The 27,710-nt window shown below is 48.6% G+C and overlaps 2 protein-coding genes across 14 annotated transcripts in view; both read right to left on the bottom strand.

Moving 5' to 3' along the window:
• The window catches only part of EPS15L1 (epidermal growth factor receptor pathway substrate 15 like 1), a 96,720-nt gene extending 78,728 nt beyond the window's left edge, over window positions 1-17,992 (bottom strand). For 10 of the 12 annotated variants that reach the window (XR_012012217.1, XM_072786881.1, XM_072786887.1 and 7 more), the window contains exon 1: window positions 17,886-17,992. Coding sequence is in view for 9 of the 12 variants with exons in the window: in XM_072786881.1 (XP_072642982.1) it covers window positions 17,886-17,918 (33 nt within the window). In the remaining 3 variants the exon portion in view is untranslated. The remainder of the gene's footprint in view (window positions 1-17,885) is intronic. The other 2 variants (XM_072786885.1, XM_072786886.1) reach the window with 1 other exon arrangement.
• Window positions 17,993-21,656: 3,664 nt separating this feature from the next.
• CALR3 (calreticulin 3) overlaps window positions 21,657-27,710 on the bottom strand; it is a 22,196-nt gene continuing 16,142 nt past the window's right edge. For both annotated transcript variants that reach the window (XM_072786879.1, XM_072786880.1), the window contains 4 exons: window positions 27,270-27,377; window positions 27,053-27,184; window positions 25,958-26,050; window positions 21,657-22,094 (listed from right to left, as the gene is read on the bottom strand). In XM_072786879.1, the coding sequence (XP_072642980.1) occupies window positions 21,951-22,094; window positions 25,958-26,050; window positions 27,053-27,184; window positions 27,270-27,377 (477 nt within the window). In that variant the 3' untranslated portion in view covers window positions 21,657-21,950. The remainder of the gene's footprint in view (window positions 22,095-25,957; window positions 26,051-27,052; window positions 27,185-27,269; window positions 27,378-27,710) is intronic.

Genomic DNA, 27,710 nt, shown 5'->3' with positions numbered 1-27,710 from the left:
TGATAGAGCACGCAATTCTTGATCTCAAAGTTGTGACTTCAAGCCCCACATTGGGTGCGGAGATTACTTAAATAAATAAAACTTAAAATAATAATGATTTTTTTTTAAATGCAGCCCAAAGAAGTGTTCACACTTAATAGTCCTTATGTTTCTCTCTTCCACTTACCATTAGCAGCCCTCACTGCTTGCAAAGCCATTACCTTGGCTATGTGCACAGTCATATTCTGCAGCTGAGGAAACTGGGATCTAGCTCAGCAGCATTTAAAAACATCAAAAAACACTGAGGCATCCCTAACCTCCCAGGGACTGACAGCTCTTTCCAACTGCTCCATCGGAGGTTTCTAAACCAGAGTTATGGTAAGCATTGCTGAGAAAAGAAGAACACTGATGTGAGAGAGAGCTTTTATAATCACAAGGAAAAAGAGATCCTAATTTAAAAATGAGCAAAGTAGAAGGCAAAGGCGATTCAGAAAGAAAAGACACAGCAAAGTTGGGGGAAATGTTCAATTTCCGCATTGCAAAACAGAAGTGCCAGCGTTTGCTATCAGGTTGGCAGAGTCAGCAAAGGGGGAACAAGCATTTTGGGTCCTGTGGGTGGGAAGATGACCAACTGTCTTCTCTGGAGGGCCATACAACACTGCACACTTAACGTGTACACCCCTGATATGCAGGCTTCACTTGATTCCTACCAAACTCCAGCAAGATTTTTTTTGTAGATAAAAATAAGATTATTCTAAAACATACAGAGACAAGCAAAAGAACCAAAATAGCTAAAACAATTTTGAAGAAGAAAAATAAAGTGGGAGAAGCAGTCTACCTGGTTTCAAGTCTCACTGTAAGGTAGCGTGGCAGTGATGAAGGGGTAGACACGCAGAGCCATGGAACAGAATGGAGAGCCCAGAAACAGACCCACACGGGTATACTCAACTGACTACTGACAGAGGTGCAGAGCCATTCAGGAGGAAAGAGGCCTGAGCGGCACATGGCAGTGAAGCAAATGGACATCCAGAAGAAAATGAGCCTCAACCTAAGTCTCACACTTTCTACAAAAATTAACTCCAAATGGATCACAGGCTTAAATGGAAAACTGAACACTTTTGAGAAAAAAAAAAAAAAAACATAGAAGAAAATATTTAGGATCAAGGGCAGAGTTCTTAGACTTGATACTAAAAGGCTCACTCATAAAAGGAAAAATTGAGGGGTGCCCAGGTGGCTCAGTCAGTTGAGTTTCTGCCTTTAGCTCAGGTCATGATCCTGGGTTCCTGGGAAAATAAAACCTGCATCAGGCTCCCTGCTGGGATGTGAGCATGCTTTTCCCTCTCCCTTTGCCTGCCACTCCCACTACTTGTGCTCTCACTGCCAAATAAATAAAACCTTAAAAAAAAAAAAAGGGAAAAATTGATAAATTGGGCCTCATCAAAATTAAAAATGTTTGCTCTGTGAAAGACCTTGGTAAGAGGATGACGAGCCAAGTCACAGAAATATTTGCAAATCACAGATCTCACAAAACATTAGTATCCAGAATATATAAAGAACCCTCAAAACTCAATGGCACAAAAGCAAATGATGGGGGGTGGGGTGGTGCCTGACTGGCTCAGTCAGTAGGGCACGCGACTTGACCTTGGGGTAGTGAGTTCAACTCCCACGTTGGGTATAGTTTACTTAAAAAAAAAAAAAAAAAAAAAGGCCAATGATCAAATGAGAACACGGACAAAAGACATGAAGAGGTATAAGAGGTATTTCACCCAAGAGGACATACAGATGGCCAGTAAGCCCATGAAAAGATGGTCAGCATACGTTAGTCATTAGGGAAATGCTAATTTCCTAAAAACCACAGGGAAATGCCACCACACAGCCATCAGAATGGTGAAAATAACAATGACACCACTGATTACACTGAGAAACCGGATCACTCACACATTGACAGTGAGAAGGTAAAAAGGTACAGCTACTCTGGAAAACAGTTTAACAGTTTCTTAAAAAGAACTAAGCCTGCAACTGTCACAGGACCCAGCAATTGTCCTGGGCATCCATCCAGAGAAATGAAGACTTGGGTTCATGTAACACCCTGTACTCAGATGGTTAGCGCAGCTTTACTCATAATTGCCCCGAACTGGAAACACACCAGATGTCCTTCAATGGGAGATTGGTTAAATGAACTGTGACGCCCCCTCCCCACCCGTGGAGCACCACTTGGCAATGAAAAATCCCTAGCAATGAACTAATACACACAACAATCTGGAAGAATCTCCAGAGGATTATACTAAGTAAAAAAGGCCAATTTCCAAAGGTTATGTCCTGTATGATTCTATTATATAACATCATTAAAATGCTGAATTTAGGGTGCCTGGGTGGCTCGGTCAGTTAAGTATCTGCCTTTGGCTCAGGTCATGATCTCAGGGTCCTGGGATCCAGCCCCACATCAGACTCCCTTCCCCCTCTCCTACTAGCTCTTATTCTCTCTCACTCTCTCTCGCTATCTGTGTTATTCTTGTCTCTCTCGCTCTTAAATACATAAAATCTTTTTTTAAAAACTGATAAAGTGCTGAAATTCTAGAAATGAACAGCAGTGGATGCCAGAGGTTAAGGAAGGCATAGGAGTGGCTAAAAGAATCAAGAGTAAGGATCTCCGTGTGGAATGGAATTGGTCTGCATCTGACTGCAGCAATGTCAAAGTTTCAGCCGTGATGGTGTACTACAGATTTGCTGCTACCACTGCAGGAAACAGAGTGAAGAATACACAGGATTACTCTCTGCATTTTTTTTTAACTGCATGTAAATCTATAATTACCTCAAAATAATTTTTAAAAAGATACTGAGAAAGACAGGAAACTTCACAACAAAATAAGGTGACATTTTGAGACAATCAGGGAAATCTGCAAATGGACTTGGTATCAATCAGGTAATGCTAAAGAATGATTACATGTGTAAGGTGTTGATATGGCACTATGGTTACAAAATGAAAAGTGGTCTTTCTGTCAGAGATGCAAATTGAAACATGATTTCTGAGATTTCCTTTTTCAAGATATTTTCAGAGAGAGCAATGAGAGCATGGGGGAAAGGGAGAGAAGGAGAGAGAGAGAGAAAGAGAGAATCTCAAGTGGACTCCCAACTCAGTGAGGAGCACGATGGCTTAATTTCACAATCCTGAGATCACAACCCAAGCTGAAATCAAGAGTTGAGGTGCCAAACCAACTGAGCCACCAGGCGCCTCAATTTCTGAGATTTAAAATAAAAACCTCAGAAATAGGGGATCCCTGGGTGGCTCAGTGGTTCAGCACCTGCCTTTGGCCCAGGGCGTGATCCTGGGGTCCCGGGATCGAGTCCCAGGTCGGGCTCCCTGCGTGGAGCCTGCTTCTCCCTCTGCCTGTCTCTGCCTCTCTCTCTCTCTCTCTCTCTCTCTCTCATGAATAAATAAATAAATTCTAAAAAAAAAAAAAAAAAGCTTCAGAAATAAAAATGTATGTGGAAAAAATGCATATGGCAGAGGACAAGGGATAGTAGACAACTGCAGAGAGACTTGCAAAACAGCATTTGTTGGGGTGCCTGGATGGCTCACTCAATAGAGCATATGACTCAATCCGAGGGTCGTGAATTCAAGCCCTATGTTGGGCATGGAGCCAGTTTTTAAAAAAAAAGGCATTTGTTGTAAATGGTGCTAGGCACATGGGAGTTCATTAACCTCTTCCCTCTACTTTGAGGGTATGTAAAATGTTACATAATTAAAGACCAACATTTGATATGTTTCTGCTTTGTCAAGGATCCTAATAGTACAAGCCATCTCAGGTGTTAAGTATTAGAAACGAAGAGTAGCTTTATCACCAGCAGTGTCATACTTTTATCAAACAATAAAAACTAGCACTTCTTTAACACACACACACACACACACACACACACACACACACTCTTCTGCTACTGTAAGGTCTCGCCCTGGGAGTCTACCCTGAGGAAGTGATCAACTATGCAGGAGGTGAGGAAAGGCAAGAGGGTTGTATCAGCTTACCCTGCTGGAGGGCCAGGACTCCAGGTGAGGGCAAAGATTGAAAACAGGTGAGGATCCGGGCAGAACATTTACAAGTGAGGTATGATCGTCATGTATTTGCTAAGTCCAAAGGGAGGGCCCAAACCAGCAAACATAGTTATGACCTGGCTGGTAAGCCCATAACGATCATATATGCACATGGACCAGAATGTGGCAGGATGGACGCCATATGCTAACAGTGGTTCCTTTTTTTTTTTTTTTTTTTCTAACAGTGGTTCCTACCAGTGAACTGGCTACCCCTGCCTCCCCTCTCTGCCGTGGCTGAGTCTGTCAGTGTTCTACATTAGTGCATACTGCTTTTGTAAATAAGACAGAAAAGGAAAGAACCACATACAAGAGGAGGGATGTAAAGCTACAGGATTCTCCCTGGGGGCCCAAATGACCACCATGATGAAGGACTAGGGGAAGATGTGTACCTGCCATTCAGCACAGCATGCAGGGCCTCTGTCTAACCCACTTGGAACACAAGGCCTGGGGTGGGAACATGTCATGGGGGGGTGGGTAAGGCGTGCAAGTAAGGCCTCCCCACCTATGAGGAGAACCAAAGAACAGAAGAACCATGCCTGGAAGTTTTGACATGCAATGAAGCATCCTCAAGGCAAACAAGACAGCCAGAGGGAGTTCTAGGCCAGGAACTATCAGGAGGAAGACAGTCTCAAGATATAAAAACGTCAGTGCTCCCAGGAGACCACTGCCCTTGGCCCTGTCTACCAGAAATGGAAGTAAAAGAGAAACCATGGTCACCTGAGGCAACCTTCCCACCTTGACATGCTGCCCTGTATAGAAGGCAGGGTCCAAGGAGGAGACTTAGGCCCAAAGGTCTCCACCCACACCTCTTTGCCTGGCATTCCTAGCACCAAAGGAAACAGAACCAGAGAGGTCAACCAGAGGTGCCACCAGACAAATGTGGACTCAAGTCCAACCTACCACCAGAGTACTGTACAATTCTGGGGAGAGTGAACAACCTCTCTGTACCTCAGTTTCTTCATTTGGAAACTAAGGATGAGCATGCCCTCTACCAGAGTCTGGCATGGGGTAAGCACTCCTCCAATGCCAGCTGTTTACAGGCCTGTTTTCTTCCTTGTCCTCTCCTTCCACCAGCTCCAATGGGAAAATGTATCCCATCCCTATAAATGTGTCCCTAGGTCAGTTCCACCCTAGACTATCAACCTCCCCCCTACTCTTCACAGACAACTTCCTGAAAGAGTGGTCTGCCTTGGAACTTGTAAATTCATTCATTCGTGCGTTCAACACACACATGTTAAGGCCATACTATGAGGAAGAATCAAGGATACAAAAGGGTGTGAGACAGAGCTCCAGTGCTCAAGATGAGGAGACAGGCCTGCAAGGTTGAGAGCATGACTACATCACAAGGTGCCACAGGATATGAGGTCTACGACGTACAGCCGAAGCCTCCAGGGCCTGAGCCACGGGTCAGGGATGGGCAAGGTGTCTCCAAGGCAGAGGGGGCCGCCAGGAACTTGGGAGTCATTCAGCACAATTTCAGCCAGCCGGTAAGGGTGGACCCAGTGAGTAACGGAGTCTGTACCCACCCACTGAAAAGCCCGGAATGTGGTCCCCATGGTGACCTGAGCAGATGTGCTAGCGACCAGTGAACTGAATAAGCACTTAGCTACTCGGAGTAGGTGACAGAAGAGCCACCAGGGACAGACTTCGGTGGGCCTCCAGGAGGGGAAGGCCAAGGAATGCAGCCACTCACTCTGCACACAGAGAAAGGGGGCTGTTCACCTTTAAATACTTTACTCTGGGATGTCCTCAAGGGCCATCAAGGTGGAAATCTCATTCTCATTCAAGCAGTCTCTTTCTACAGAGTGCCTGGCGGTGCTCCTACTCTGGAGGGGAATGTCATCACACATGACAATGCATACTGAAGGCTGTTAAGTGCTGGGAGGAACAGACAGGGGTGGTGGGGGCGCTTGGCAGACCAAACATGCACCTGTGAGAGTGGGGAGACCGCCACGGCCCCAGCTGAGCCTGCCTGAGGGGCTACAGGACAAGGAGCACCTGCACTGAAGCACTGGGGTAGACAGGCCTACAACACAGATGGAAAGAGTCCCCACTGGCGGGCAAACACCAAGGCAGTGGGATCCTGAAGGAACCAGGGGCTGAGCATGTAGGGAGGGGTATGGGGTTTAGTGCAGCCACACAGAGGGCAGGTGGATACGACAGAAAAGGATCAGGCAATAAGCATCCGGTGGAGAATGGGGCAGATTCTAGCCTGTTCTCCCAAAAATACTGCTTAAGATCAAAAGCAACCCTGGCCTCCCTAGAGCCCTTTCTGGGTGTCACTCTTCCCAGTATCTCACAGAACACCCCCCCCCCATCCATTCTGTCTTTCCTTCTCTGCACAGTGGACCAGGCCCTGAACAGACTCACAGGGGTGACAGGGTCCCCACACAGCAGGGCACCTATTGTCTTCCTTGAGAATGCCCACTGCCCATGGCCCACAGTGCTCCCAACTTTTCCCAAGTGTGCCCTGAATCTTCCCAAAATTCCTTTCCTGGATCAGCCACACTGGGGTTCCAACATCTCTACCATCTTCTACCATATCTGAGTCCTGGCCCGATATTTCACTACCTCTTAAGCAGGCACACTGCCCAGGACTCAGGGATCCCCAAGGCAGATTGGGTCAGCAGCTCTCCGTGCCCCTCCCCTCCTCTCTGTGGGTGGCAGCAGCAGCCAACCAGCACCCACTGCTCTTCTACAGAGCCTGGATCCTCTAGGCACCAGGCACCGAGTAGGCTCCTGGATTCCACTGTGAGCAAAAAACACTCACCACTACCACAGGGGAGCGGAGCACAGTGATCTGCTCAGGGAACAAACACTGAAGAGTAAACACTGGCAGGAGCAGGGGGAGGAATTCACACGGTGGTCACTCCCCAGCTGGTCACTCCCCAGCTCAGAAAAGACCCTTTGTGGTTGGTGAGGAGCACAAGATTCAAACTCTCAGCCATCCCCTGCCCCTTCTGAGCTAATTCCACTACCCACATCCAACACACACCCATACACCTGGATGCTGATACACATTCACCCAGAGACGCTTGCACACACTTGTGCACACACAGCACTCAATCCCAGCTTTCCCTTCCTGCACTGGCAGATGCCCTACGTCCTGCGCACCATACACTCCTTATCTTGACACAAATCATTCCCTGTGCCTGAGGCAGGGGTGGGGGGGGTGGGAAGGGGCTGGCGCGGCTCAAGGCCAATTACCTCCCAGCCCCAAAACCGACCCCCTGCTTTAAAAAGCCACCCAAATTCCCCCCCAAAAGAAATGCATCTCTCCTCCACATTCCCATAGCCCCAAATCTACAAATGGGACATTTCTTAATGTCCAATTTTTGTCAAGGCTACTGTAACAACTGGGGCTCCCTCCTTCCTATATTTTCAATTCTGGGGTGTAGGGAGTGGGGTAGAAGTCTCAGATTTATTCTACCTCTTGCAATGCTGGCACTGTAAGTGAAGCTTCCGTAGACTTTTTTTTTTTTTTAATAAACTGTTTGTTTACAGAATGGGTAAGATATTGATGGAGCCTCAGGAGGGAGTGGGTGAGATGGGTGCAGAGATGTTGATGCTCAAGCAGACACAGCTCCACTACTTAGCAGCAGAGTGAAGACAAGTTACAAAGCCTCTTGGGGCCTCAGTTTTCCCATCCATGAAGTGGGAATAATACAGTGTCTGCCCTGAGGACTACCTCAAGTACCAGATGAGAACATGTAGGTAAAGCACTCTACAAACCCCAAGACGCTACTGTGTCCATTATTACCCTTCTTAATACTATCACTGAGACAGAGGAGCAAGCTTTATTGACCAGGAATCATGGGGGATGGGAAGGGAAGTCAGGCAAGGCTACTAATCAGGGCGTGTTTGGCAGGAATTAAATCACAGTCCTTACAACACACCACACCAAATGATCTTTGCCAAAAAATAATAAAATATTTCACCAAATGTTGGATACGCTGCAGTACATGTTGTACTCATACTCTCACTCAACTAGCTGGCTGAGCCACTCCCAAGAGTCTTTTACTAGTTCTCTTAGTCTTATTTATTTTTTTAAAAGAAGTGGGCAATTGCACACACAGTAGGTTAAGTGCTTAGCAGCTGTAAATTAAAGGATAATTTTTGGTAGCTAAAAGGCAACATAGAATTAAATCAAGAGGCCGAATGCCAACAGAATGAGCTCGGCATGAAAGAAAATGCCGATTCCCTGAGTTGGTGTGTAGGCGAGAAAAACAGCAGCACTTACTTGCACCCACTCAGCAACCGTGGACATCTGCTCATCCCCTATGGAATCCTCTTCTCCATGGATTGTGTCCACAGTGGATCCAGGGGTACAGCACTGAGGGCACAGAGACCTTTCTGGTCTTGATCAAAGAACACTCCCAACAGGAGAAATGTTCTCAATAGCACACACCTAGGTCGGTTGCATGTGGGCACCTCTAGCCATAAACAGTGCTGTTTCTAGCTGTTTCTAGGATGTGGAGTAATTTAGGGGGCTAATCCATGCCCCCAACTTTCCAGTCCTGGCTTAATAATCTCCCTGTGAGGACCTCACCATCAACAGGCCTTTTCTCTCTCTCTCTCTCTCTCTTTTTTTTTTTTTTTGTTTGTTTCCCCCTTTAAAAGCAGTCCGAAAAATAATTTCCTTTCCCCACTGGGTAAGTAAAGCGGCAAACATCCTTGTGGATTAAGAAAAGCCAATTTTCAGGGCACCTGGGTGGCTCAGCGGTTGAGCATCTGCCTTCGGCTCAGGGCGTGATCCCGGGTCCAGGGAATGAGTCCCGCATCGGGCTTCCTACAGGGAACCTGCTTCTCCCTCTGCCTATGTCTCTTGCCTGTCTCTCTCTCTCTCTCTCTCTCTCTCTCAAGAATAAATAAAATCTTAAAAAAAAAAAAAAGGGAGACACATCTTCTATGGCTCCACAGGTATGCTTATTACTGTCATTAGTAAATCAGAGAACACCCTCCCCACACCTCATAGCTGAAGTGCAGAGACATGGGCAGCCCTGTGAAAGGTGGGGGCCTGGCCATCAGGATGCTGGCCCTCAAGGCCTCCCTGACTTACCTCACCAGCGCAGTAGGTTCCTGCTTCTTCACCAAGGAGATAAGACATTTCCACTCAACTACTGTGAATGGCAGCTAGAGACTGCTCCTGGCTGCTATTTGGAGCGAGCAGCCGCCAATCAACAGTCATCACCCGCTTGCTACAGGGACTAGGGACACAGCAGGGACAGGGCTGCTCCTGCCCACCCCGTAGGAGCCCACGGTGCAGTGTCCACAGGAGAGAACACTGGTTTTGGAGCTGCAATCTGATCCAAGCACGCACCCCAACTCCCTGGGAGGCCTGGAACCTGTCATTTTAGCTCTATCCTTCTCAGTTTCCTTGTTCAGAAACGAGCACAGACAGTGACAATGACACTTCCCTAATGGGGAGTCAGTGGTGAATGGGCACAAAGTGGGTGTCCAACCACACTCCCTTACTTCTGTACAAGACCTGCACCCCCAATCTCTCCCCAACACCTAGGTTACCAGAGTCAGGGAAGGAGGCTCTGACAGGGTCAGAGAGGATGATGAGTGGCCTGTCTCAAAGGCTGGACCCATCTGCTTCCTCCAGTCCTGCTGGAACAGAAGAGGAAAAAAAGGAAGGAAGACCCAGGCCCTCTCTTCCTCCTTTCCTTATTTCCAACCCAGTGGAGGCAATTCATTCCGCTTCTGCAGGCTGCCACCTGACCTCCATGAGGGTATCTGCCACCTGGGGTCCTATCTATCTGTGTGCCTGGGAACCCAGCTCCAATTGAGCCATCTAAAGGGTGGGGGCTCCGTTTTATTTCTCTTAGTCCCAGACCAGCATAGGATGGGTGCTCAGCAAATGGGATGTGACAGTGACCCCAGGAGCTAGGCTGCTTCTCAACTGCACCTAAATGTAGGGCCCCATCAAGCCCGGAGGGCCCAATGCAAGGTGATGGCTCTTGTCTCAACTGACCCAGCTACCCACCTGGCAACACCCAGGAAAGCTGGTCTTGCTTTGCTGGCTGAACACACCCCACCTGCCTCTTCTTCCTCCCTACACTTAGAAGGCTCTGGTGCAAATAACCATCTCACACATTTCTTCAATCACCAACCCCTTCTCCTCTTCTGGAAACCACCTCAGGCCAGGCTACTCTTTATCACTTCATGCCCACATCACAACTAACGTCTCTGAGCTAGTACCCAGCTCTGCCCATTCTCTATGCCACCAGTCACTTCACTCCTTAAGATCCTGCCATAGCCCCTACCTGCCTCACATACTGTGGACCTGCCCTATCACTCTGCCATTCCTTCAACAGATGATTACTGAGCACCTGGGGAACAGGGACGAGTTAAAACAGGCCTTTGTGGACCTAGTCTACATGGTAGGAGAGAATGACCATCAATCTAATAATCCCACCAATAGAAAATTACAGGCTGGCATGTGGAAAAGTACAGAGTATCCCCACAGGCAGCAACAGAGAAGCTGGGCCAGCCTGTCAGGGAAGGCTTTAGCTGAGGAAGTGATGTGCCAACTGAGATATGAGGAGGAGCAGAGGTTAACCCAGAAATAAAGTGGGGGATAGAATATCAGAAAAGGGCCATAAAATCACGTGCAAAGGCCCTGAGGCAAGAGGGAATGTCACCTGAACAAGTAACTGAAAGGAAGACCCAGGGGTTGGGACACCTGGGTGGGTCAGTCAGTTGAGTGTCTGCCTTCAGCTCAGGTCATGATACCAGAGTCCTGGGATTGAGCTCACTGCTCAGCGGGGAGCCTGCTTCTCCCTCTCCTTCTGTCCCTCTCCCAGCTTGTGAGCTTGCTTGCTCGCTCTCTGTCTCTCAAATAAATATTTTTTAAAAAGGCCCAGGGGCCGCAGGGCAGAGCAAACAGGGAGGGCAAAACTGGGAAAGTGGGATGCAGATGAGTAGGAAGCTGGATGGGGCAGAAGCCCAATTCCAGTCTGCAGACAGTGACGGACAACCAGCCCTCGGGGCACCATCCTTTCCTGCTCTCAACCAGTGTCTACAAAAGGAGAACTGACTTTGTATCGGCTGGTCTGAAACAGAATTGGTAAATTGATTCTGCCATCAAGAGTACAACAATCCCACCCAATAGGTAAGGCCAGACGGAAGTCTGAGGACATGGCTGTTTGTGGTCATCTGCAACTTCTACTTCCCTCCAGCAGTTTGTGACACTAAGGGCTGGGCCTACTATGGCAGGCAGAGCATTCCAAGGAGCCCTCTGGGTCACCCAGCAGGCAGGTCTCCTTCCCACTATTCCCCACTCCCCCAACATGGGCCGCTCTCTAAGCAAGCAGACACCGTATCAGTCCCTTTTGTCTCAGGTCAATCTGTAGGCCAAGCACAGACTGTGTTCCATTTACCAAACCACCCCCTTCCTTTAATCTCTAAATCACTGTAGTTAAAAGAGGGCTGTGGACCCCAGAGAACACAGTCCTGGCCTCACATTTGGCCCTTTGGGCTAGAATCCCAGGGTCTTGGCTTCTGTTCATTTTGTTCTGCCTCCGTCTGAAAAAGCATTCGTTCCTCTCTTCCCAGCATCCCCACAGCCCAGCCCAAATGCCCCTTCTCCAAGTGGACGCAAGTTATCCACCCCTCATCCAGCTCTGACCACTCATGGCCTGTGCCTCCACTGTGGCCTGGATCAAACCAACCCTCCTCATGGGCCAGGCATGGCTTACTCATTTCTGCATCAGTCTCAGTGAAGCAACAAATACCCACTTGAGCAGGGAAACCTGTAAAGACGATAAGGCTGCCTTGCCATTTCTCCCATGACTTTTCAGTGAGATATGATTAAAACAAAATAAGAATTTAAACAAATGATCTTCTCTCCATCAGACTCCACAGTATCTAGAGGTTAGGTGGCACAACCACTGAGACACAAGAGAGAAGCAGACACTGGCAGAGGGAGAAACAAGCTCCCTGTGGGGAGCCTGGTGCAGGACTCGATCCCAGGATCACGCCCTGAGCCGAGGGCAGACGCTCAACCACTGAGCCACCCAGGCGTCCCACGACCAGTTTAAAACCAAATGAGATCTCACACTGTTGTATGCTTGGCAGTTAAAATAATAATAATAAAAAGAGGCACCTGGGTGGCTCTGTCAATTAAGCCTCCGACTCAACTACGGTCTTGATCTCAGGGTCATGAGCTCAAGCCCTGCACTGGGTTCCATGCTGGGCATGGAGCCTACTTAAATAAACAAACAAATAGAACCGACAATGCAACACAGAGCCCCAGGCCTGCATTAGATGAGCTGCATCAGTGCAAGCTCGCCAGGTGTGACCATTCACAAGTAACATATGCCTCTGGGCCTCAGTTTACCCTTTTATAAAGTGAGAATAAGACTGACTAGGGTGACTTGGGAGGATACAGTGAGCAATGCAAAATGCCTTTCCTGGTCAGTCTGTGGCGCCTGAGGCCTCCCCAACCTCACACGTGGACCATAGACTCCGAGTCAGTTCTCACTGTGCAGATCACTTCACCCTGGGACACACTACATACTTGTTTGTTTCCTTCCACCTGTGCCCTGCTCCTGAGACCCTCGGCTATGTGGGACAGGGCTGTCTTCCAGTTCACAGCTACATCCCACTGCCCTGGAAGTGCCCAGCAAAGAGAAGATGCCTGATATGTATCTGCTGAATGAACAGTGCACACATAAGGTGCTGACATTCCACTGTCAGGAGGCAGACACATAATATAGAATTACTGTCAGCTCGCACGTGGAGAAACTGAAAACACTACACAACTGAGGGCACTGAAAGAACATCTGGGGACCCTAACACTGAAAACACACACACCCTAAAGGGACCTCAAATGAAAATGGGAAGGGGAAGTCCTCTTTGGGAAAGAATGTGTAGTAGCTTTCTGCACGGACGCCAGATATTCAGGTGAGGTCTGCATGGGGAGAGCCTGAGAGCACCCCCTCAGTGGCTGACAGGGTGCCTCTCATGAAGGTGACAGCAGCTGTATCCATCTGTCGGTATGATGACATGAAGTGGCTTGAGGCATCAGAGAGTTGACACTCAGCTCTCAAGTACCACCTGATCAAAGACATTCACTTCCCAGATCAGCTGATCGGCTAAAGAAATAGGCGTAGCTAAGTTGCTTTAAAGTTCAAAATTGGGGGATCCCTGGGTGGCTCAGTGGTTTAGCGCCTGCCTTCGGCCCAGGCCATGATCCTGGAGTCCCGGGATTGAGTCCCACGTCGGGCTCCCTGCATGGAGCCTGCTTCTCCCTCTGCCTGTGTCTCTGCCTCTCTCTCTGTGTCTGTCATGAATAAATAAATAAAATCTTAAAAAAAATAAAAAATAAAAAAAATAAAGTTCAAAATTGAGGCTGAGGGAGCAAAACGTACTTAACTGGGAGCTACTCAGCTCACAAATGCCAGGCCAGAGCAGGTCAGTAAGATACAGACAGGGAATTCAGGATCTTCCAGGGCAGGGCCAGTCTTTACTCTAAAAACCTCCTCTCTACCCACCAATTTATAACACATCACCATTAGCATTCTAGTAAGACAGAGAGACTAGCAATTATTTTAGAGAAAAAAACAAGGAACGAAAGGACAAACAAGTGTCCCAAGCACTTGGCATTCACTGCAGACACGTTCACCGGGTGTTGCTCTGGGCGAGGTGCCCAGAAGGCTGCCTGGAAGAAGGGAAAGAGCAGGGCTCTGCAGGCAGACAGATGTGGGGTCAACTCACCAACTATGGGACTTCCATTACCTAAATCCCTTCGGTTCTCAGTTTTCTGTTTGCAAAATGGGAACAAAAACCTCCTAGAACCTGGCACCCATTAAAAAGATGATGTATCTTAAGTGCTTGGGCATAGGAAGCACATGGCAGAGGAGGAGGACCCCAGGGGCACCTGGGGGTGGGGGTGTGGAATTCCTTGCACAGGGCACTCTCTTCATCAATGAGCCCAAGGCTTTCCATGTGCTTCTTGGGTCGAGGGCCACACAAGGGACCCACAAAAGGTGCAGCAGAGAGAACTGTCATTGGGGTGGGACTGAGGGAAGACACCACCAAGGAGGCCTCCGAGAGTGGCCTCCAGTGGGTAGAACGTGGGGAAGGCTACAGCAGGAGGTCACAGCATGAGGAGGGAGCAACAGCACCACGGAGGGCATAGGGGGAGCACTGGTATATGGGGAAATGGTGCAAGTGTGGGAGACCAAGCCGGCAAGGTCAGGTGGAGGCACAGGGGGCGTGGGAAATGCTAAACCAGGAGCAGTCGAGCTGGACATACTGAGGGGAGTGAAACAGGAGCAGCTGGAAGTTGCTGGAGCAGGGAGGGTGGTTGTGTGGAATGAACTAAGAGGGAGAGGCTAAGTAGGAAGGGGGACAGCCCCAGCCCTGTGAACTTATGGATGTGGCAAGAAGGTGGCCAATTCCAGCAAACAACCAATGGGGGTGGGGTGTGGGGTTGGCAAGGGAGAAAAGAGAGGCTAGACTCTGGAAGGGTCCTGGTAGGGAAAGGGCATCCTCTGTGGGGAGGCCCTAAAACAGGAGCAGAGAGAAAGGATGCAGAAGACAATGAAGGCCAACTGGTGGGTTCCAGTGACCCATGTGGTAGGGCTCAAGGATGACCAACGACAGGCCACTGGGGTTAAGGATGGCATGATGCCCAGTAGCTTAAGAGACCACATGGTACAAAGGGGGTGAGGGACATGGGTCATATCTGGGGTCAGAGAAGCACAGTGGAGCTGTGGTCGGAGGCAGGGAGAAACAGAAATCACCCAGACGCCAGTGGAAGAAGAAATCAACCCTAGAATCCTCACTTTTCAAACGGGAAAGATTTGTATTCAGAGACTATACAGTGAAAGAGGTGTCACAGATCCTGGGGATAATAGAGCAGACCAGGAAAGATGCCAATAGGAAAAGTGCTGGGGACAGAGAAGAAACACCCCTTTCTCCCTCTGCAAACCTGCTGGCAACCACTTTACTCACCTTCAACTGGCCACCCGTGTTCCAAATGCACTTGGCACCTCAGTCCAACCAGAGCACAGCCTCATGCTCCAGGGGGCTCCCTGACTGCCACCCACCAGAAACTATCCTGGAATCATACCCATGCTTGAACCTGTGTGATCCCTCAGCTGGGCTAAAAACACATGGAAGGGCTACACCTCCCACCTAGGGCAACAGGAACACCTGGCGCAGAACTCCACATAAGAAGAGGTATAGAGAAATGTTGGCATAGCTACCTAAGGAAGAAAAGCTGGTCATGCCTTTGTTTGACATATAAAGGAACAAGAAAAAAATATAGAAGTCAGAGACCTAAAGCTGTCACAGGCTCCTGGCTGACGGTCTCTTGCAAGGCCTCTTTCAATTCCACTCCCACCCCTAGCCCCATTCCACACATGGAGAAGAAAAGCCACCTGTAACTAGCGCTCATAGGTGTAAGTCTCAGATTCCTGCTTCATGAGTTTACCAGACACCTCCTGGGTGCTGGTCATAGGAACAAGAGGCCTGTACCTGCTCTCACTGGGTGCCTGGTCTAATGGGGGAGAAACAGACATCTGTAGACCATGATTGGTACTGAGGGGTGTGTGGACACTAGCACACTGCTAGTGCTACGGCAGAGGGGTCAGCAAAGGCCTCTGGGAAGAATGAGCTACCACCTAAAGACAGGAAAAGAGCCAGGCACTGAAAGCACCAAGAGAAGAAACTATGAAGAGAACTTCAGGAAGAAGGAACAACCAGTGAGGATACCCTGAGGTCAGAGAAAGCTTGGACTATAGGAGGAGTAAAAAAGCAGCTAGTATGGCTGCAGTGTGGGTACAGGGAAAGCATGAGGTGGGAGAGGGCAGGCAGGTACCAGACCAGCAAGGCTTCCTGAGAAGGAATTGAGATCTTATTCCAAAAGGTGCTAAGCAGGGCAGCCCGGTGGCTCAGCGGTTTAGCACTGCCTTCAGCCCAGGGCATGACCCTGGAGACCTGGGATCGAGTCCTACATCGGGCTCCCTGCATGGAGACTGCTTCTCCCTCTGCCTGTGTCTCTTCCTCTCTCTCTCTCTCTCTCTCCCTCTCTCTGTGTCTCTCATGAATAAATATTTAAAAAGAAAAAAAAAGAAAAAAAAAGGTGCTAAGCAGGTGAATCACATGACCGGATTCAGGTTTTCTTACCTTAACCCACAAGGGCAAACCACTGCCCTCCTCCGAAGCTAATCCTTCATCAGTAAAATAAGAATTCCCCTCCCCTTGTTGTGTGGATAAGTGTCAACATGTTAAGAAGCACTTAAACTCTAAAGCACTCAATAAACATTAGCCATTATTTTCATTAAAGTTCAAACTAGGGCTACTGTCAAAATGTGATAGGAATTCTAAAAAGGTTCCCCCAAAAAACTGGGAGCACTTTCTCATTAATCGAACCTGTACCCCCTACACACACACATACCCTCAACTGTAACAACTGGCCAATGACAACAATACCCCACATCTGTAGAGCACCTGGTTTACATAGCACTTTGGTGTCTGCTATGAGAATGCTAGTCAATAACCACTGGTCTTTAATACTTTTAATTTAGTGACAGTGTTACAAATTGGCTGGTTCTTGCTAGATTTAGCAGGTGTGCATGTGTTCCTCCTCTGAACAGCAGCTGGTCATGGTCATGTCAACACATCTATCCGCTCTCTCTCAAGGTTTAGCATTCCTGCTGCTGTGGTCTACATTCCCATATGTCCCAATCTGCCAGAGAATTAAATGATGATAATATAGTATCACTGTGTGCTGTGATGTGCCTGGCACTGCACTACGCACTTTACAGGCTTAATCTTCACGTTATCCCAATACTCCTTATATATCCATTTTCCAAATGAGTTCTAAACGTGTCGCTCAAGGAAACTCAGAGAAATAAATGATGGAGCCAAGAAATAAACACAAGACGATAATGACCCCGTGTCTTCACTCTTACTCCCACCTCTGTGCCAGATATACTTCAGGCAAAATGCTTATCGTACGGTGCTTGGTACGACACGGGTATTCCGTCAATAGAGGCGGCTGTTATTAGCAGGGCACAGGTAGTTTCCACTTCCCATGAGAGTGTCACCTCCGGGAGAGCAGCGACCTTGTCTGTCTGGGGGACGGCTGCACTCCCTGCACGTCTGACGGAGAAATGAATGAACGTCGCTCCCAGGGAGCAGGGCTGCCTGCGCAAGGCTCCTTGTTGCACGCATCTGTCGCGCCACTGCTCCTGCCCCTTAGTAAGACCACCAAGCGCATCTGACGGCATGGAGAGGGTCTCGGGGACGTGCGATCTCCTCTTTCTCGATTCAAGGGTGGCAGAAACAGCTCCCAAGGAAGAGAGGCGGTGAGTCCGGGATCGCGCTGCGGGAGGGTCCCGGCTCTGGCAGGGCTCTCCGCCCCACCACCCCGGCGGGGACACCGTCCGCCCCGGCGCTGGGACCCGGCAGGAGACAAAGACCCGCGGGGCCGACGCACCGGCAGGAAGGCTCACTCCCCTCGCCCACCTCCCCGAATGAGAGCCCGCTGCCACAGCGCCTCGCCCTGCCCGAGCTGCGGCGAAGGCCGGGCGCGGGGCCGAGCCAGGGCCCGGGCCGTGCAGACACAGGCAGCGGCCCCGCCTGTACGCCACCCGCAGAGGGTCGCCAGGGCGCGGGAGGCCGCGGGCTGGGCCGGCCTGTCACCTTCAGGACCGCCCGCCCACTCGCCCGCCCTCCGCGGGGGCGCCTCAGCGCGAGCCGCCGCCGCCCGGCTGGGGCTCCCCGCGCATCAGCCTGTCCGCCGCGCCAGCCTCGCGCCCCGCGCCCTCGCGCTGCACCCCCTCCCGCCGGCCCGTACCTGCTGGGAGAGCGGGATGAGCGGAGCCGCCATCTTCCCGCGGACTCGGGCTCCGAGCGCCGGGGAGACGGGGGCGGTGCCGCGCGTGCGCACGGGGGCGAGGGGCGGTGCGCGCGCAGCTGGGTCCGGGCGAGGGCGGGGCCGAAGCGGGGCTGCGCACGCGCAACCGAACACCAGGGGGCGGGGCCGGGGGCGGGACCGGGGGCGGGGCCGTTCACGCCTAGCCCAGCCGGGAGGGGGCGGGGCGGGGGCGGGGCCGGGGAGGAGCGCAGGACCCCCAGCGCGCGCCAAGCTCACCTGCTCACTTACCCGCGGCCCGGCCCGCTGCCTAAGTCTGACGCGCTCTCGTTCATCCCCTTCCCGGTGCACCTGCCAAACGCCTTGTGGGGAGTTGTTGCCCACCCCGCAGAGGGTCAGGAACCCCGCGGTGCCCAAACGCTCCCTGTTTCTAGGATAGGGGTGTGTGTGTGTTAAGTTCCCAACTGCCACTTTCTGGCACAGTGACCTTGGCAAGTCACCTAAGTACTTTCTCTGAGCCCCCAGTCCCCTTCTGAAAAGAGGGGATGGTAATAGGTGTTTGCTGTTATTCCCCCTCCACGTCTCACACTGTGCCTGGCACAGAGCTGGGCCTGATGTTTCCTGGAGAACCGATACTGGAGGGGACATTTATTGCTTTAGATGTTTTGTCTTCTATTGCCTAGGGACACACACTCATCTGTGGCTAGTTTCCACCAACAGGGCAGCCAAGCAGCTGACCACAGTGGCACAAGGTTTCCTTAGGGCAGGTGGGCCTCCCTTGCCTGGCCTCCTGTGATGGTCGCACAGTAAACCTAGCCAGGCAACCGTGTCTTAGGCAGGCAAGCCAGGAGGCCATGTGATCGCAGGGGTGGGGCACAGGTTCCTGTCCACCTCCTCCATTTTGGAGTCAAGCTGCTGCTGGTCTTAATGAGACACCCATGAGCCAATAGCAATGAGATAAGACCATGTGTCATCTGATCCTCTCTTGAGACTGTTTTGCAGTCTTAGTTCCAAGTTTTCAAGCTTAGCATGCTCCTTTACCCTTCCGTTCAATATGTAAAGAGCAATGGGAAGCCACCAGAGGGTTTGAACACAATCAGATTTGTGTTCTAGAATGGTGACTCTCAATGCAGCAGGCAAAGTGGCCTGAGCATCGATGGATGGATGGATGAGGGTGGGCCAGCTGAAAAGCCAGAGCAGTGGTCCAGGTGTGGTAATAGAGGCTTTTAGCTGTCTTGACTCCTTTATCAGTCTGTGTTCCATAAGGAAACGTCATGTCATTCTAGATATTTCAGGCAGAGGACCATTTGATATAGGAGAATAAGTGTAAAAGTTTGGGAAAAACAGAACAGGAATATAAGGTTACCTAAAGACTAGAAACTGCAGGAAACTGCTAGCCCTTCTAGGGCTAAAGGTCAAAAGGGAAAAAAGTGTTACCCAAAACCCATCATCACTGGGCCATGAGCAGGAACCCAGCTACTGCTGTTTTGCCATTGCTAAAGTCACTGATGTTTTTTCTCACCACTGCCTAAGGTGCTGGCAGAAGCCTGAAAAAAGAAAAAAAAAAAAAAAAAGGCCTCTCTGCCTGCCTTCCTGCGTCTTTGTGACAGAACATGACAGGAAACCAATGGGTAAGGGTGTCTGTGAAATGTCTGTCATATGCAGGCTTCCAGCCTTAGTGTCAGAACCTACAGAGGCAATGACCACAGAGACTCTCCTGCATCATCCATGCCTGGAAACAGAAGCTTGATGCTATGAGTCCCACCCAGCTAGCGGCCTGTGATTCCCTTTTCCTCCTGTACCCACCACACCGGGCAGTGAGCCACCATCCTGCAACCTTTCTCGTCAGAGTCCAGAGCTACACTGTCCAACATGGTGGCCATACATCATGTGTGTCCAAGTGGCAATTTGAATTAATTACAATTAAATAAGGTTAAAAACCCATTTCTCCATGGAATGTACAACACCAGGAGTGAATCCTAATGTAAACTATGGACTCTGGGAGGTAATGATTGTGACAACTGTACCACCATGTTGTGAGATATTGATAGTGGGGGAGGATGTGTGGTGTACAAGTGGGAGCATATGGGTACTCTTTGTGCTTTCTGCAGTTTTGCAGTGAACCTAAAACTACTCTAAAACCAGTGTTTATTAATCTTTTTAAAAAATTATTCCTCAATCCCACTAGCCACATTTCAAGGGATCACGTGTGGCCAGTGGCCACCATACTGGCCAGTGCAAGTGGGAAACATCTCTATCTTCACAGAAAAGTTCCCCAGGATGGCACTGCTCCAGGAGATGAGCTCTGCGGGATCTGAGCTGGTCTGACCCAACTTCATACAACTATTTCCAGCATTTTCCCTCTAAACCTGTTTCTGCTTCTTTCCTCAGTTCTTTCCTCAGTAGCTTCTTACCTGGTTCAGAGATTAAAGAGGTAGACTGTTGAATCCCATCCCTGTACTTCATGGAAATGAGTCATTTCTGAGAGTGATAACCAACCCCCAAGAAACCATTAGCCATCAGTCAAAAAGTCCACATTTAGGGGAAGCTGGGTGGCTCACTCAGTTGGGCATCCAACTCCTGATTTTGGCTCAGGTCATGATCTCAGGGTTGGTGAGAGAGGCCCCTCATCAGGCTCTGTGCTGAGCGGGGGGCTTGCTTGAGATTCCCTCTGCCCCCCAACCCCCACCAACTCACATGCATGAGTGTGAGCACGCGCACATGCGCACTCTCTCTCTAAAAATAATTTTTTTTTTAGTCCACATTTGAAGGTCTGCCAACTTCAGCCAAAGTGAGAACAAAACTTGCCAGAATTTCACTTCATAGGCAGACTTTCCACATTGATCATCCAGCAACATGCCATATATAATTTCGAATGTATCCAGCTTATTTGTAATATCACTGGATTCCAAATTCCAGTGTCCAAATTTAGTGTCCTAAATTTTATTACTTCCAACACAGATTTCTGTATGAAAAAAGTTGCCTTCAAATCAGAAGACTAGGGCAGCCTGGGTGGCTCAGCAGTTTAGCGCCACCTTCAGCCCAGGGCATGATCCTGGAGACCCAGGATGGAGTCCCATGTCGGGCTCCCTGCATGGGGCCTGTTTCTCCCTCCACCTGTGTCTCTACCTCTTTCTCTCTCTGTGTGTGTGTCTCTCATGAATAAATAAATAAAATATTTTTTAAAAAATCAGAAGACTGTTATGCATGACTTTTAAAAAGCAAATTATTGGGCGGCCCCCGTAGCGCAGCGGTTTAGTGCCGCCTGCAGCCCAGGGTGTGATCCTGGGGACCCTGGATTGAGTCCCACGTCAGGTTGTCTGCATGATGCCTGCTTCTCCCTCTGCCTGTGTCTCTGCCTCTCTCTCTATGTGTCTCTATGAATGAATAAATAAAATCTTTAAAAAATAATAATAATAAAAAGCAAATTATTTGATCAAGGCAAAAAAATTGAAGTGAGAAGTAATTACTATTTTCACTTGAGAAAATGAATTTCATTCCTCTGTCTTACAGAGAACAAAAGGCCACAGAAGTGGGTCACAGAGGGAAAAGAAGCAGTGGCTTCTGTATGGCACGTCAAAGGTCTGTGCACACACATCCGGGTTTTCCAAAATAACCAGTGTACAGGTGAAGCCTGCAAAACCTTTCTACACTAATGACGTTGTGTAAAGTTTTCATATTGGAAAAGGTTAGCATATGCTGTTGGTAATTTGCAGCCTGAAGAAATAAGGCATCATTTTTCCTTTTTAAAAATATGTTTTACCAACTTTTATTTATAAAACATTTTAGGGGCTCAGGAAAGAGCATCGTATCTTTGGCCAGACCCTTACCGGCCTCTGACTCCTAGCATTCAGGTTTGTCGAGAGACAACATGTTGGTACGCAGGGCTGAGGCTGACGGAACACCAGGCCAACCCCACTGAGAAGCATAGGAACGTTTTCAAAGAAAACTGGACAAATTACCACGTATGTTGACATTTGCACTTTTACATGTCGATTAAAGTAAAGGCAAGGTTTTACCAGTCATCTTTATCTGAGGTGGGAATGACTAAAGTTCATCCCTCTTATGAAATCTCTGGAAAATGTTTTCTTGCCCACCAAACCTGCCCATCAGCAAGTCCTGCTCATCTTCCTCACGGGCCTTCTTCACTTCCTCCTTGGCCTGTATGGCATCCATCTCCCTTTCGGGGCCCTTGGAGAAATAAACAGAGACATGAGACATTAGCTGCTGGGGGTTATGTTTCCAGGGAGTGGACTGGGTGTCCACATTCAGCCTGCCTCTGCCTTCTTGCAAGCCTCCACACTGCCCCAGGGGCAGCTTGGATGAACCGCACCCCCCTACCCTGAGGATGCCAGGCCCTAATCCCTAGACCTTCTCTGGGAAAGGGCTCTTTGCAAATATGATTAAGTTAAGCATGTTGAGATGGGAAGATTATCCCAAACCCTAACTTCCATCACCAGTGTCCTCATGGGATACAGGCAGAGAGAGACTTGATACATACAAAGATACAAGAAGAACAGACCAATGTGAAGACAGAGGCAGAAATTAGAGCCACGTGGCCACAAACCAAGGAGCATCAGGAGCCACCAGCAGCTGCAAGAAGTGAAAGAAGGATGCTCCCCTAGAGCCTTTGGTGGGAGCGTTGCCCTGCTAAGGCCTTGATTTTAGCCCAGTGATACTGGATTTTGGACTTCTGGCCTCCAGAACTGTGAGGTGATAAATTTGTGTTGTTTCAAGCCATCCAGTTTGTGGTAATTGTTGCAAGAGTCACAGGGAATAAATACAACCCCCTCCACTTCTTTCTATTCCCAGAGTATCTGGGCCCCCATCCTTCAATAAGCTGAGCAGTGGATAGGCAATGAAGGAGTCCTCTGAGCCTAACTGAGAAAGCTCAGGCACATGGGACCAACAGAAGGGCTAGGGGTACAGGCACATCAAGAAGGTTTCCAAAGTTCTTCTTGAAGAACTTTAGTAAAGCTTTGCAGCAGAAATCAGATTTGAGAATAAATGGCTCACCATCAACAAAATGAAAAGGTAACCTACTGAATGGGAGAAAAATAGTTGCAAGTCATATCTTTTTTTTTTTTTAATTTTTTTTTAAATTTTATTTATTTATGATAGTCACAGAGAGAGAGAGAGGCAGAGACACAGGCAGAGGGAGAAGCAGGCTCCATGCACCGGGAGCCCGACGTGGGATTCGATCCCGGGTCTCCAGGATCGTGCCCCGGGCCAAAGGCAGGCGCCAAACCGCTGCGCCACCCAGGGATCCCTGCAAGTCATATCTGATAAGGGATTAATACCCGAGGTATAAGAACTTATACAACTTAATAGCAAAAAAAAAGTCTGATTAAAAAATGGGCAGAGGATCTGAACGGACGTTTTCCAAAAAATACATACAGAAGGCTGACAGGCACAGGAAAAGATGCTCAACAGCACTCATTGTCAGGGAAAGGCATAATATTTTTGTAAAAGATTTTTATTTATTCATGAGAGACACACAGAGAGAGAGACAGAGACAGAGACATAGGTAGAGGGAGAAGCAGGCTCCATGCAGGGAGCCCAATGTGGGACTTGATCCTGGGACTGTAGGATCACACCCTGGGCTGAAGGCAGGCGCTAAACCACTGAGCCACCCAAGCGTCCCAGGGAAAGGCATATTAAAACCACAATGGGATGGGATCCCTGGGTGGCGCAGTGGTTTGGCGCCTGCCTTTGGCCCAGGGCGCGATCCTGGAGACCTGGGATTGAATCCCACGTCGGGCTCCCGGTGCATGGAGCCTGCTTCTCCCTCTGCCTATGTCTCTGCCTCTCTCTCTCTCTCTCTCTCTCTCTGTGACTATCATAAATAAATTAATTAATTAATTAAAAAAATAAAACCACAATGGGATATTAACTCATACCTGTTAGAGTGGCTAGTACCAAAAAAATACTACATAAGCAGTGTTGGCCAAGGATGTAGGGAAGAGGGTTCCCTCCTACACTGTTGGTGAGAATGTATATTGGTACAATCACTACAGAAAACAATATGACACCCTCTCCAAATTTAAAAATAGCAATACCATATAAGCCAGTAATTCTACTTCTGGCTATTTATCTGAAGAACATGAAAATACTATCTCAAAAAGACATCTGCACCCCCATGTTTATGGCAGTGTTATTTGCAATAGCCAAGACACGAGAGCAACCCAACTATCCATCGACAGATGAAGAAAATGTGATAAATATGTATGTGTACGTACGTGTGTGTCTACATACACACACAGTAGAATATTACTCAGCCATAAAAAAAGAATGAGATCTTGCCATTTGCAACACCATGAGAGCATTATGCTAAGTGAAATAAGTAAGACAAAGAAAAACAAATGCCATATGATCTCATTTATATGGATTGTTCTTTAAAAATGAACTTACAGAAACAGAGAACACATTGATGGTTGCCAGAGGCAGGGTTAGGGGGTGAGTGAAATGGGTGAAGGGGGGTCGAAAGGTATAAAGTTCCAGTTATAAAATAAGTCAGTTATGGGGATGTCATGTGGAGCATAGAGAATATAGTCAATGATATTGTAATAACTTTGTATGGTGACAGATGGTAGCGAGTTATGGTGGCAAGCATTTCATAATGTATATACATGTTGAATCACTATGTTGTACACCCGAAACTAATATAATATTGTATGCCAACTGTACTTCAATTAAAACAATAAGTAAAACACAGGCATTTCACAAAAGAGGATGTCTGGATGGCCACAAAAGCCATAAAACAGTGCCAACCTTCATTTGTCATCAGGGTAACACAACTAAAGCTAAAACTGGAGCTACTACTACCTACCTAGAGACACTCCCACTCCCCAGCACCGGTGAGGATGGGAGACAGCACAGCGCCCTTGGGAACAGCCTGGCAGTTTCTTATGGGGTTAAATATCTATTGTCGGACTCAGCTCTTCCTGGCTATTTATCCCAAAGAACTAAAAGCACACACATACACACACACACACAAAATGTAAGCAAATATTTATTATTATAATAATATTATAATTATAATAATAATATTTATTATTATTTATTATTATTATTCCTTCATCTGTCGAAGACTGGAAACAACCCAATTGTCTGCCAGCTGGTGAACAGATAAAAACCCCTCGGCAATACAAAGAAACTAACTACTGACTGCTACCCCAACAACATGGACGGATCCCAGACACATTATGCTTGAGAAGTAGGCTCAAAAAAGACCGCATGCTAGGTCAATCCATTTAAGAACACTCTGGAAAAGGTGAGACAATAGGGGCAGATACCAGATCAGTGGAGGCCTGGAGTGGGAGAGGGTCTGGCTACCAAGGGCCCAAGGAGAGTTTAAGGGTGATGACACTCTTCTGCATCTAGATTGGTGGTGGTGGTTTCACAACTGGATTCATTTGCCAAAACTCACAGGCCTCTCCACTAAAAAAGAGTGTCTTGTAGTATCTAAATTATACTTCAGAAATCTGACTCGTCAACAACTAACAATAGTACCAAGCAATAGCCAAAGATGTGGGTAAACTGAGACTCTCACCTACCGCACAAGGAAGCAGAAAATAGGATGACACCTTGAAAACTGGCTGCGTGGGATCTTGTGACCCAGCCTGTCCTCTCCTGGGCATACACATGAATGATGGTAATGGCTTTATTCATGAGGCCACAAGCTGGAAGCAATCCAGAGCCACATCAACAGAGAATGGGTACCTACCTTCTGAAATATTCACACGCTAAAACTGAGCTGCCGCCATATTTGATAATATGAATCTCACACCACTGCCCAGATGAGTAAATATCAGGTGGCTCCATTTATACAAATTTCAAAAGGAAGTCAAATTGTTGTGTGGTGGTAGTTCCTTTGGGGACGGGTGGCAGTTGGGAGGGGATGCAAGGAGGTTCCCGGAACCCAGCTAACGTTCTGTATCTTGATCTGGGTGGGATGTTCACTATTGAAAAGTCATCAAGCCCTTTCCTGTATGTTAGACTCAAGTACAGACATAAATGAATAATGAACAAAAAGTTCATTGTGTGCACTGTACCTTTGTTTCCCCCCAAGTAGCCTTGCCAAAATTCTCAGCATACTCTTCGTCATCTGTGATCAGGAAGTTATCGAAGATGGTTCCTGATCTCACCTGTGGATGAAAATGAGGCCTTCCTTACTGTGGGAGGAATATGGCAGCGTTCCACCAAGAAACAGTTGTATTTGGCTCAGTGCCATCACAGTGATTGACCCTTGACAGTAGCACCTGCTTAAACCCATTTCTAAAACGTCCTGTTCCCTCTCAGGTACTGGTTCTGAAACTTAGCTGCATATTGGGGCACTGGGTGCGTCAGTTGGTTAAGCATCTACCTTCAGCTCAGGTCATGATCCCAGAGTCCTGGGATCAAGCCCCACGGGCAGCTCTCTGCTCAGCTGGGAGCCTGCTTCTCCCTCTCCTTCTGCCTCCTCCTCCTGTTCATGCTTCTCTCTCTCCCTCTCTCTCTCATAAATAAATAAATAAATAAATAAAATCTTTAAAAAAATCTTAGCTGCATATTGGGATTGCCAACAACATTTTAGAAACTCCTGATGCCTGTCCTTACCCCTGGGCATGCTGATTTAACTGGTCCTCAGTGCTATCTGGGCATGGAGACTTGGAAGAGCACCCAAGTGACCTGAGCATTCCACGATGGTTGCCAACTGCTGCCCGAGAACCTTACTGGGCAAAGTAGGCCATGGCCAGCAGTGGCAGCACCACACAAACAGAAGAGTGACGAATTCCCAGGGGGCAGGGCGGCAGCTAGGAAGTGCCCAGAGGGCAGAAAGGATATCTGTTTTGTCTGCACTGTATGTCTCGGATCCAGGTATGGGCGCCAGGCACACAGTACCAGCTATATTAATGAAGGAGTTTAGGCCGATGCTCAGAGTCCTCAAACTACAGCAAACTTAAAACCACATGATCAGGGGTACCCGGTTGGCTCATTGGTTGAACATCTGCCTTTGGCTCAAGTCATGTTCCCGGGGTCCTGGGATCGAGTCCCGCGTCAGACTCCGCAGGGAGCCTGCTTCTCCCTCTGCCTATGTCTCTGCCTCGGTCTGTCTCTCTCATGAATGAATAAATAAATAAATCTCAAAAAAAAAAAACCCACATGACCTGCCAAAGCTCCAGTCCAATGGCACCAATGTTCTCAAATTCGGAGAGGTCATATTCTGTCAAATAGTTGGTGTTTTTCATCTTCTGGTGGAGCCAAATGTCTTTGTCTATACCCTCTGGTTTCAGGCCATCCTGCAACAACAAACTCTAAGTGGTGACCCCAAAGGATGCAGGCCAAGGCCAGGGAGGGTCATCCCAGGGAGAAGGTGCCACGTACCTGGTATGGAGGCTTCTGTAGCATGGGTGCCTGCCAGTCCCCATCCAGCTCACTATTCCAGTCACTTGGCTTGCTTGCACTGGCATCCAGAAAATGTTTCTCCCAGTCCTTAAATGTGTGTAAGAAAAAAACCTGATTCCCAGATTTGAGAAAAGAAATTCTTGCCTACCAAGAGTCAGGAGTGGGTCCATGGCATTGATCGCAATCAATTTGGTGGTTAAAGGGCCAAGTGCTCAGTTCCCAGTCCCACCGAGGGTCTCAGGGGGCCACACCCTGCCAGGATTTTTCCCATAAGCCTTGGCATGATTACACTACCGTTCCCACGCTGGTGAGAGGAACAACAGTGGGCGAAACTCAAAATAGTGGCTGAAATTAAAATGAGGGGACAAGGGGCGCCTGTGTGGCTCAGTCAGTTAAATGGCCGACTCCTGGCTTCAGCTC

Source organism: Canis lupus, chromosome 19 (assembly GCF_048164855.1).
Source record: "Canis lupus baileyi chromosome 19, mCanLup2.hap1, whole genome shotgun sequence".
NCBI classification, from domain to species: Eukaryota; Metazoa; Chordata; class Mammalia; order Carnivora; family Canidae; genus Canis; species Canis lupus.
Note: the sequence above shows the minus strand (reverse complement) of the source record. Positions and strands in the feature narration are given on the sequence as shown.